This window comes from Capricornis sumatraensis, chromosome 8 (genome assembly GCF_032405125.1).
Source record: "Capricornis sumatraensis isolate serow.1 chromosome 8, serow.2, whole genome shotgun sequence".
Taxonomy (NCBI): domain Eukaryota; kingdom Metazoa; phylum Chordata; class Mammalia; order Artiodactyla; family Bovidae; genus Capricornis; species Capricornis sumatraensis.
Window position 1 is genome coordinate 65,328,660 of NC_091076.1, and position 12,086 is coordinate 65,340,745.

Below are 12,086 nucleotides of genomic sequence, written 5' to 3' on the forward strand. Positions count from 1 at the left end.
CAAACATCATTTGAACTGTAGCTTTTACGTAGATAATCTTTACCAGACTAAAGGAGTCTCCTAATTTTAGTTTACTGAAATTTTTATCATGAGTTGTTTAATTTTATCCAGTGTTTTCCCTGCCTCTATTAAAAGAATCATTTTTTTCCTCATTCTGTTAATGTGCTATATGGAAATGTGATGCATGCTAGACATATCAGAGTCGTCTCTGGGAATTTTGCTGGGTCACTGAGAATGATCCTTTCTCTTCTCTTGCATAATTATGAACTATAACAACTGTGTAGGAATTCCCTGGCGGTCCAGTGGTTAGGACTCTGTGCTTTCACTGCCAAGGACCCAGGTTCAAACCCTGGTCAAGGAACCCACAAGTCACGGGGGAAAAAAAAAATAAATAAACTATGGAAATCTGGAGCTTTCCAAAACTATGGAGCTTCTGGGGACTATCTCACCACATGGAAAGAGCTTGCCAGAAATTACGCCCTACCCAGAGGAAATAAAAACCAAGATGTGGGGGGGTGAGAGAAAAAAAAGAATATGGGTGACAATGTTTGAACACTAGTTCTAACAACGTCAGCTCTTTCCCTGTATTGACAAAATATATGAACAAATGAATTTCTTTTCACCTGAAGTACTTTGAGTTGATCTTATTTATATTCATCACATCCATCTTGCTTAGAAGATTTCCCCAAGCAAATTGCAAAAGTCACGTCAGACTATTGAACATCAGCTGTATTTCCATCATAGTTAGGTGAAAGGAATGCACACAGGTCTGGGACGGGCGCTGCCGCTGAAACATGAAGTTACAGGCAGCCCTATTCAAACAGCAGGAGAGACAGGGTATAAACACCAGACAGACCAGCATCCAGGTACACCAGCACTAACCTTTATAGTCACACTACTTTACATATTTATAGTAGGACCTGTCAGCTCCTACTCCACCACACAATCCAGTTCCAAAATGTAAAGAACTCCAGTCCATTATCCCGGCCTTTGGAATGGGTACAGAAAGAATTATCCAACCTGCCTTCCTAATCACAGATGAAAATTATTCTAGGAATTTCTGGAACTTGACAGATGTTAAGGAGCAAGAGAGCTAATGAAATATGCAAACTTTCCTAGAACAAAAGGGAAGATGTACAACTCAGGGAACAATCCACAGTCCTTTTACATGGACACCTCATCGTGGCTGCAAGGATCCCTAACGGAACTGATACCCCAAGAGTTCTCAGCTCAGAACTCTGCACAGTTACAGGAGCAGCCCCAGTTTCCCTCTGGGCCCCTGTCTAAGACACTGGTTTAATGAAGCCATAATCCATGCATTTGACAAGACATTCCCGAGCTGTCTGAACCACCGCTGCCCGCTTCTCGTCTGGCTCTTGCTTGCCCACCACCGTCAGGATCTCCAGCAGCTCACTCTCCACCAGCTTCTTGGCCAACTCAGCATCAGCCGCCAGCAGGTTGTAGGCAATGACCAGGCCCCGGTGTTGAACTGACAGCCGGTCATGCAAGCAAAGCCGCTGTAGAATCTCCAACCACTGAGTTGTCTGGAGGCGGGGAGGAGGATAAAGACAGATTGGAGGAATCAGTGGAGGGGACAGAGAAAGGAGATTCTGGACAAAATAAACAAAGACACTGGCCAAGCCCAGATTCTGAACTCTGAAAGGGCAAGTGTATATCTGATTATCTCTATGGTCTCAGCGTATGCCCAGCTGAGGCTCTTGGAACTGGCTGGATGATGCCCATCTCCTTACCAGGGCAGGAGCTGGAGAATTAGAAGAGACGTGAAATTATCCAGTCCTTTTCATTTTGTAAGTGGAGGGACTGAGGTTCAGGGAGAGGAAGTAACTTAGCTACAGTCACACATCTGGAAATAGTACAGAATAAACATCCACCCATCCACTTAATTTTTAAGCATCATGAGAAGCAGAGGGACAGGCCTGCTGCATGCCTAAGCGGAATGGGGATGGAGGGTGTGCAGAAAGGAGGATTCTAACTCTGGGCACATGCACAACGGCTGCTTCTGCCAACCCATGTGCCCTGAGAAACGCTACTTTAGCGCAGCAGCCTGTGGTCCCCAGGCTGGAAGCACCCCGCCTCTGACCTACTCAGTCAGAATTATCCTGGGGAAAGTTTTTTAACCAGCCCTCCAGATGACTCTTACACACCTTACAGTTTTGAGAAACCTGCCTTATGGAAAAGGCTGAAGGCCAGGGACCAAGCAGGATGAGCTATATCCAGGAAAGAGACACTCTCCCGGCGCCAGGAGAGTATAAGCCTCCATGGAACTTAGAAAACACACACACACATACATAGCCCCACCTTGAGCTGGCTATCTAAAAGAGCTTGCCTTTTATTCTTTTTTTAAATATATATTTTTTAAATTAGAGGATAATTGCTTAATAATATTGGGATGTTTTTTGACACTCCGCAACACGAATTGGTCATAGGTATTCATATGTCCCTTCCCTGTTGAATCCTCCTCCCAACTCCTCCCCATCCCACCCCTCTAGGTTGTCACAGAGCACCGAAGAGCCTGCCTTTAAAGCAGACTTGCTTTAATACATTTGAATTGAGATGTTTACATCTTTTCACCATCAGTTTTTCACAAACTTCAGTTTGGTGAAATAAGGAAAGTTTCATTTTGCACCCCTATGTTTGCAGCTATGTCGGTTATCACTCTCATTACACCTGCAGAGATGGCCACAGTCCCACAAAGGGTCTGGCCACCATGTGCTCTTAAGAGAATCTAAGAGCCTCTTTGCCCAACTGTGAGCTCCTATGGTACCCCATCCTCATCCCCACTGCTCTTGAAGAGCTTATGGACTCCATGGCAGTAGTTACTGTTGTTATTATTGTTATTATTCTTGCGTAATGAGTGATGAGCACGACCAAAGTGAGTTCGCACATTTAGGGTGTCCAGATAAGGAGTGTAGAGGTCGCAGCATGAACATCCCCCTCTTGCGTTGGCAGGAACAGACACCCCGGGGCTGGCCTTCCCCGCAGAGGATCACACAGGGCAGTGTGGTCTGGGGCTGGGGGTCCCCAGGGCCTGCTCTCACCACTTCAGTCATCTTGAAGCACAGTTTCTTATGCGATGCTGTCAGCATGGCCAGGGCCCCCGCAGCCGCGTTCTGCAGCTTGTCGTCATCCTCACCACAGAGCAGCACCACCAGCTTCAGCCGGTCGTTGCCATCGGCCAGGAACCTCTCCTGTACCTATGGGAGGCAGGTACGCGGCTCAGAGAAAAAAGCCCCCACCTGCCCAGCCCGGGGAGGGAAAGACGCATCTGGAGCCATGTTCTCTGACTCAAGATCACTCAGAGCTTTGCTTTGAGCAAAGCACTCATTGACACCTCCTCCAGGAAGTCTTCTCTGACTAGCTAGATGAAAAGACTGCAGACTCCTCCAGTTTAAACGTTATAGAGAATAAGGAATTCCTTACATAGCATTCGCTGTCACCTCTGTTTGCATTCAGCTCTCCACCCTTGGGGAAAGGGCAGGTACAGACTCCTGAAGGGTGGATGTTGCCTGTAGAGCCCCATCTCTTCCCTTTGGAGAAAACTGGAATGTTTCTCCCACAACAGAGGGGCCTTCATGTCTGCCATAAAATGCCTTTGGGGTCCCTGAAGGCACAGAGGCTTGGCAAGAGCATCTCTGGGTAGTTGGGTAGTTTGCACGGTAGTCAAGAGCTGCTGTATCATTTACCAGGTGGGGGATGAGGCTTCCCAAGGTGCCCAGAGCCAGTAGAAGAGCCTCCTGCCCCTCTGCTTTGCATTAAAACCTGGTTGGTTAAGTTTAAGGGCATTTTTGCTGGGCGGCGTGTCCTAGAAGTGAAATGCTAAAAGGAGTCAAAGGTCACAGCTGCTCAGGTTATAAACCTCTACCTGCACGAAGCTGGAGCAGTGGTCCTCAGAGGTAAGAGTGCAGTGATGCTCAGTACAGTCCCCTCACAGGGACAGGTGGGACAGGGAAGCAGCTGCCCCAGAAGAACTACGTGCCCACCTCTTGCACTAACTGTGGCCAGGACCTTGCTCTCATCACAGGACGTGAAGGGAAGTGATGTGTCACTGCTAGGCCACCATGGCAGAGTGCTAGGGGAGTCTCTCCCATGGGCTGTCTGCCCATCCCCATCTGAGTGGAGACCACTCCCAAGGGGCAGCGGGGGAGACAGTCCTTTCTTTCTTGGATGAGGGCAGGGTGACGATCGAACAAACCTGCACCCCCAAGTCACTGCTTGGAAGTAAGCCACCTGACCCCAACGTGAGCAAGAAATGATGTGAAATGAATCAAGATTGCCGGGAGAAATATCAATAACCTCAGATATGCAGATGACACCACCCTTATGGCAGAACGTGAAGAAGAACTGAAGAGCCTCTTGATGAAAGTGAAAGAGGAGAGTGAAAAGGTGGCTTAAAGCTCAACATTCAGAAAACTAAGATCATGGCATCTGGTCCCATCACTTCATGGCAAATAGATGGGGAAACAGTGGAAAGAGACTTTTATTTTCTTGGGCTCCAAAATCACTGCAGATGGTGACCGCAGCCATGAAATTAAAAGACGGTTGCTCCTTGGAAGAAAATCTATGAGCAACCTAGACAGCATATTAGAAAGCAGAGACATTACTTTGCCCACAAAGGTCCGTCTATGGTTTTTTATAGTCAAAGCTATGGTTTTTTCCAGTAGTCATGTATGGATGTGAGAGTTGGACTATAAAGAAAGCTGAGTGCTGAAGAATTGATGTATTTGAACTGTGGTATTGGAGAAGACTCTTGAGAGTCCCTTGGACTGCAAGGAGATCCAACCAGTCCATCCTAAAGGAAATCAGTCCTGAATATTCATTGGAAGGACAGATACTAAAGCTGAAACTCCAATACTTTGGCCACCTGACGTGAAGAACTGACTCACTGGAAAAGACCCTGATGCTGGGAAAGAAGGCAGGAAGAGAAGGGGATGACAGAGGATGAGATGGTTGGATGGCATCACCAACTCAATGGATATGAGCTTGAGTAAGCTTTGGGAGTTGGGAATGGACAGGGAGGCCTGGCATGCTGCAGTCCGTGGGGTCGCAAAGAGTTGGACATGACCGAGCAGCTGAACTGAACTGAACAGAGAAATGAACGTCCATCCTGTTGGGACCAGCATTCATTTGGTTGTTCGTTGTGACAGCTGGTCCTCCCTGGGGGAAAGCTGCTCCCCTCCCATCACTATCCCCTCTGCTGTCTTTGGACACACTCTCTTCTCCCGTGCGGCTGCCAGGCCTCCAGCCCAGCCTCAGACCAGCTCCCTGGTGGACCATGGTAGCTTTCTTTTGACTTTAAAAGGTTTTCATGGATCAAGTTTTCCTCCTTTAACAGTGAGAACGTCTAGGACTTGAATTAAGAATTGAGGGGCGGGACTTCCCTGGCGGTCCAGTGGCTAAGACTCTGCACTTCCAATGCAGGGGGCGTGGGTTCAAGCCCTGTTTGGGGAACTAAGGTCCCACATGCCACAGGACACAGTCAAAAAAGTTAAAAAAAATTAAGGGGGAACGAAGTGGGTCTCACACTTGGACCCAGGAGGGCCACTTGGCCAGGATGTCACATTCACAAAGGGCCTCAGATTTCAACCCTGTTGTTACCTCTAATGAGGTTCAACCTACCAGCACAGCAGTGCTCTGCCAGGATGGAAAAGAAGAGACATTCGTTCATCATGTGGTGATGATTTCTCCTAGTACTGGACTGTGAAGCCATTGATGTGTTCTGAATTCATTGTATTTTTACAAATTCTATAATTAATCTGCGACAAATGGTGTTATAATGCATTGCAGTTTCTATGGAAACAGTGATCTGTCATTAAATGTTACCATTTAACATAATCCAAAATTGCTTGCAACTTGTTGCATTTCTTCATTTTTTTATATGTGTGGCACTTCAACAGCTGCAAATGGTCTAACCTCTCTTGACTTCCAAGAGACCCTGGCCTCGTCTTTTGCTATGAGACTATTTAGTAAATAACTTGGGGAAATGGGACTCCCCCCGCCCCTAGTCCTGCCCAAGCTTTGGGATCCAAGCTTCAGCTAGGGATAACATCACTTTGCATATTTTCCTTCGTCTCCTTTGGGGCCCCTCAGGGAGGAGAGCTGTCATCTAGGCCCCGCTTTCCACGCTTTGGTCACGTGCATCCTGAGCCCCCTCACCTCCTTGTTCACCACCATGTTGCACATGCACTCAGTGGCCGCCTGCCGCAGCTGGTCATGGTTCTCAAACATGTAGTTCTCAATGTCCGGCAAGGCCTTCTCCTTAAAGATCTTCTTCCTAAGGTGTGAGGGGTGGAGGCAGAGAGCCTGCTGAGTCCTCTGTAAAGACCACTTGGGGTTTTAGCCATCCTCAGCCAGCACCGTTTAGATAGTGATAATCCCACCCCTGGGCTTCCCTGGTGGTTCAGTGGCGAATAATCTGCCTGCTAGTGCAGGAGATGCAGGTTCGATCCCTGGATTGGGAAGAGCCCCTGGAGAAGGAAATGGCAAGCCACTCCAGTATTCTTGCCTAGGAAATCTCATGAACAGAGGTGCCTGGCAGGTTATAGTCCATGGGGTCTCAGAAGAGTTGGACACGACTTGGTGACTGATACAATACCAACAATCCCACCCCCAGGAGGGGTCGCCAGTGACACAGCACAGCATCCTGGCCATAGCATTGGGATTTCGGATGAACATGTCACCTAGCTGGCGATCCTCCTATATTATCGCTGGAGAATGTCTTTCTCTCTTCTGCTGGAGATAAAACCATGATGTGAGGTCTGGAGTAACCCTCATGTGATCATGAGAAAGGGGAAAAGTCTGTCTGAGAATTAAGACGATACAGACAGCAGAGGGGGAGAGAAGTAGATTCTGGGACAGCTTTGTAACCCTGCATCAAGCTGCCCGAGTCTGGATTATCCTAGAGGAGACATTATGACTCCCAATATCCTGAATCATTAAATTCCCATTATGCTGAGACCACCTGGAGTTGAGTTTTCTGCCACTTAAAAATTTCAGCCCAATTCCACCACCTCCTTGCTTCCAAGGAGGAATACACTTTATCCCACCCCTCATCCACCTGATATCTCTTTTACTACTTCAGAAGGACGTCTTTCCAGTCGCCTTTGGCTTTGCACCTTCAACTGCTGTTTCTCCAAGCGCTAACTCACATCCTTCCCACCACCATTTCTACCCACGGCCTTCCAGCTCATCCTCGTAGGCGCGCGCACACAGTTCCTGGGACATTTCCGACACTTGAGGCGACACCGCTCTCCACCCGTCCCCTCCACGCCCCCACTCACCGGAGCTTGTCACTCCGCCCAGATAGGTTGGTGAGGCCTAGGAGAGCCTCATAGTTCTGGAGGCCATCCCTCTGTGTGTTCAGGAGACTCACGAGGGGCCGCACCACCTCGTACACCTACGCGGAAGGGGTCGAGGCGCCGTCAGATGGAGCCCATCTCCACCAGTCATTTTCAGGTGCCCGGCTCTGGAATTTCCTATGCACTTGCCCACCCTTGCCTGATTCCACCTCCACAATGATCCTGAGGGGTGGGGTTATTTCCTTTACTTTGCAGCCTTGTTTGTCAGAGCCAGGGCTGGAATCCATGCCCCTCCAACTCATCGCCCTCTTTGTGATGGCACCGTGCCCCCTCCCAAGCCAGGGGGAGGTGATAAGGAGAAAGGCCCCTGGGAGCAGACTCCTCCCATCACCTCCCCGCCCCTCACCCCCGGCCACCCACCCGCTCCCCGGGGAAGGCGATGTCTGGGTTGGAGACCGCGGCGATCTTCGCTAGGCCGTGGGCTGCCTTCACCTTGCCCACATCTGTGCCCTCCAAAGCCAGGGGAATCAGGGCCTGCAAGGAAAGGGCAGAAGCACTCCTCGGTCACATACATAGAAACCTCTCTCCCCAGCCTCCCTGGCCAGCCACTGTCTGTTCCATCAGAAGTTCAAGAAGACTCAGCAACAGATTCAACTCCCAAGCATCACAGGAAACAGTTAAATTCTTAATCATCGATTCACTCCCCCTGGTCCCCAGCGCACATGGAGGTCTCTGCAGGCACTCTCCCCAACCCACATACATTCATTTGGCTTTTGGAAAAATCAAGACGCTGATGTTTTCCTTTCTGCCTAAGTCAAAGCTAATCATAAGAGCAGCCATTCACTGAGCACCTCCCATGAGCCAACACTTTTAAGTGTATTTTCTCTAATCCTGTGACATTCTACAATATGACTGTAGGATGTTTTCCCTTGTTTTACAGAGAGGAAACTATGACTCAGAGAGATAAGTAATTTGCCCAAAGTTGTGCAGTTAAAAAGGGACAAGCAAGGACTCAATGACAAGCCTCCCACACCAACGCCCATGGTCTCTATCTGCACTGTTTGCTTCCACTAGCAAGGAGGATAAATGGGATTCCACAGTAAATCCCATGACACATCACAGACTCAGGCACAGACAAGACAGGTTCCTGAATAACCGTATCCCAAGAGGTCGGGCAGGGGCAGGGGGTGCATTATTTTTGGGCCAGGCAAAGATTATGCACACACACATACACACAGATTACACACATGCACAGACACAGACACAGACACACACACACAGATACACACACAAACACGTGAGAGAGCTCCTCCCCAGTGGAGCACCTTCTTGGATGGCAAGAACCTTATCCCTCTCAATTACCTTACCACCACCTTGAGCCACAATGGTGCCTCGGTCCTTTGGGTTGTCACACAGTGCCAGGAATACCCTGGAGGGCAAGGATACAGGACATGCAGGACGTGAGCACACCCTTCCCAGGCATCAGCAGGCCAACCAGTGAGACCCAGTAAAACCCTGGAAAGCATTCCCACTGTGCACCTGCCCCAGAACTAACCTTGGGAAGATACTGCCGTGGACCTGAGTGGCTGGGGAGGAAGAGAGGCCAAAGGCAGCTGCAAAAAGTGGCCCCATCCCTGCTTAGGGAGATACCAAATGGCTCACTAGGCTTGCCTGGTGGCTCAGATGGTAAAGAGTCTGCCTGCAATGCAGGAGACCCAGGTTCAATCCCAGGGAAGATCCCCTGGAAAACGAAATGGCAACCCACTCCAGTATAATTGCCGGGAAAATCCCATGGATAAAGGAACCCTTCAAGCTACAGTCCATCACCCAGGAAAAATTCTTTTGCCTGGAGGGAGCCCGGAACTCCATGATCTGGCCCTTGCTTTCCTCTCTGGTCTTATCTAGCACCACCCTCCCCTGTGCACTCCATGCTCCAGACACATTCCTGGAGAACTGTGACCTCATTCATTCCTTCTCCCTCTATCCTCAGGGTCTTTGCATATGCTGTTCCTTCCACCTGGAACCCTTCCCACCGCTGCATGTGAGCAGCTTCTTTCTTTCCTCCAGGGTTCCCTTGAGTTGTCACATCCTCTAGGAGGCCTTCTTGGCTGCCCACCTACATACCCTCCCCTCTAGCCAGTGGGCTGCCACTGCTTGTCTCTCTTTATCCCCATCACGGCACCCGCTGTGTTGTAGCTGTGAACCTGTCTGCCTCCCCATCAGGCTGTATGGAAACTGTGCCTTTCCCCTCTGGCATGTCAGGGTCTGGGAACCAGGTCACCAGAAAGGACAGTGACCTCCTTCCTCCCAGTGCAAATTTGCACCCGGGAAGGCCCACCCTGACACGTCACTCTTCCATGTGGATCCCGTTCAGCCTCCTCTCCAGGCCCCAGTGGCTCCCTTCCTCCCTTACTCCCCCAGCCATCGCTATGTCCCCACCCAGCCTCCTGCCTGCAGGCCCTCAGACCCCAGCTCCGGACCACCGCAGCAGCACCTGGCCAGCAGCTCTTTGGTCTGGTCGGTGAGGATGGCATTGTCAGCTTTCACCATGCAGACCAGCGCTGAGGTGACGCCGGCCTTCAGAAGCCGCTTCACTCGCATGTCCACGAAGTCCTTCTTGTCCTGGGGAGATGAAAAGGTGGCAAGGAGATCAGTCCTGGAATAAGGAAGATCATCCCAAACAGTAGATGACCTGTGTGTTCCTTTTCTTGCCAAAGGCTGGCTTTTCATTAGGCTATGCGTGGGGGCAGAGTGAGAGGGTAGAGAGAGCAGATAAAACCGACAAAACAATGGATTGGATTTTGCCAGAAACCCAGAGTCAGCCTCAGGGTTGAATAGTAAATGTCAAACCACTCCAGTACTCTTGCCTGGAAAGAGGATCCTGGTAGGCTACAGTCCATGAGGTCGCAAAGAGTCGGACTGAGCGACTTCACTTTTCACAGATAATCCTCAGAGTGTCTGAGAAGAGGCTGCTGACAGCTGTGGACCGTCTCTGGTAGCCACATTTGAACTTCACAGAGGCAGAACATGCTAGCTATACGCCCTTGCTTGCGTGAAATCCTATGCAGCTTTGAAAAATTATTCAGGGACTTCGCTAGTGGTCCAGTGGCTGAGTCCGCCTGCCAGTGCAGGGGGCGTGAGTTCAATCCCTGGTCCAGGAAGATCCCATATGCTGAAAGGCAGCTAAACCCCTTAGCCACAACTACCGAAGCCCATTGGCCTAGAGCCTGTGCTTTGCAACAAGAGAAGCCACTGCAATGAGAAATCTGTGCACCACAGTGAACAGTAGCCCCCCGCTCGACACAAATAGAGAAAGCCTTGCACAGCAACAAAGAGCCAGTGCAGCCAAAAATAAATGTTAATTAATAAAAAAAAATTATTCAGTGGGACTTCTAGTGGTTAAGACTCCAAGCTTCCACTGCAGGGGGGTTTGGGTTCAATCCCTGCTGAGGAAACTGAGATCCTGCATGCCTAAAGACCTGAAGTATTTCCCCCAAACTGGATACAAGATGATAGATACATTCTGATTATAACTTTTTTTTTTTTTAAGCACACAGGATAAAAGCCTCTGGTAGTTAATGCAACACACCAAAATCCAGATATCCCAGAAAATAAAATCTGCATGAATGTTGAAAACATGAACTATAACAAACTGTCTTGTGTCCGTGAAATCAACCACATACGTTGCAAAACATCCATCGTGGCTTCCTTTGGTTTCCCAGACTATAAATTGTTGATTCCCCCTCCACCTCAGTGGAACATTTAAACTAAGAAAAACACAAGTGCCACCTAGTGGGGGAAATTGACCATGCTCCTCTTCAATTTATCTGCATGCCTGTGTGCGTGCTGTTACTTCCATCTGTGTCTGACTCTTTGCAACCCTTTGGGCTGTAACCCGCCAGGCTCCTCTGTCCATGAAATTCTCCAGGCAAGAATACTGGAGTGGGTTGTCATCTCATTCTCCAGGGGATCTTTAAAACCCGGGGATCAAACCCGGGTCTCCTGTATTGCAGGTTTTTAACCATCTGAGCCACCAAGCCTGCACTTTATCTGCATCATCTGCCAAATCCTCCCAGACACACACACACACGCACACACACGCATACACACACGCACACACACACACACCACCCAAATATCACTAACTTTCCGTCCCACCTCTCTGGTGGTCCGGTGGACAGCCTCCTCCCCCTCTCGGCTGTCCTCATCCCCACCTTGGGGTGCTCCTCAGGCACATGCTGCTTGGAGAACTTGGCCAGCTGCACCAGCTCGGGGATGACCTCCTTGACATCGTAGCTGTTGGTGCAGTTCACCAGGGTGGTGGCCACTGAGTACAGGATGGTCTTGTCGGGGGTCTGGAGACAGAGGTGGTGGATGGTGGGGCGGGGGGGGTGGAGACAGGAAGAAAGGAAACCTGAGAACAAACCACTGCTTCCCAGAGGCTCCCTCGCAGGCAGGCTGCTTTGGGAGGAGCGTGGCTGGTGAGGCCCCAAGGCAGAGGAACTGGCTCTGCTCGCATGAATTTCTCCTGCCCGCCTCACCAGCACCCAGAGCATGCATGGACATCCTCTGAGTGTTCCCATTGCTTTGTGCTCCTTTCAAAAGCCCAGTGGGATGGGGTGGGACCTGGACAGCCTCTGATGGAAATGCCCTCCCACACTTCTGCCTTTTGTGGTGAGAAAGAGCCATTGGTGGGGGACACGGGGTCCAGTGGTGGTCCAACAGAGGAAGAAAGGCATCTGGGAGGGACTGGGAAAGAGGGAAGGGGCC

The 12,086-nt window shown here is 50.0% G+C and overlaps 1 protein-coding gene across 1 annotated transcript in view; it reads right to left on the reverse strand.

Annotated features, from left to right (window-relative positions):
* Positions 1-1,283: 1,283 nt before the first annotated feature.
* The window catches only part of UNC45B (unc-45 myosin chaperone B), a 28,469-nt gene continuing 17,666 nt past the window's right edge, over positions 1,284-12,086 (reverse strand). Inside the window, exons 12-19 of the mRNA XM_068978220.1 lie at positions 11,531-11,671; positions 9,811-9,938; positions 8,679-8,745; positions 7,737-7,850; positions 7,299-7,414; positions 6,175-6,292; positions 3,060-3,215; positions 1,284-1,544 (exon numbers count right to left, since the gene is read on the reverse strand). Of these exons, the coding sequence (XP_068834321.1) occupies positions 1,284-1,544; positions 3,060-3,215; positions 6,175-6,292; positions 7,299-7,414; positions 7,737-7,850; positions 8,679-8,745; positions 9,811-9,938; positions 11,531-11,671 (1,101 nt within the window). The remainder of the gene's footprint in view (positions 1,545-3,059; positions 3,216-6,174; positions 6,293-7,298; positions 7,415-7,736; positions 7,851-8,678; positions 8,746-9,810; positions 9,939-11,530; positions 11,672-12,086) is intronic.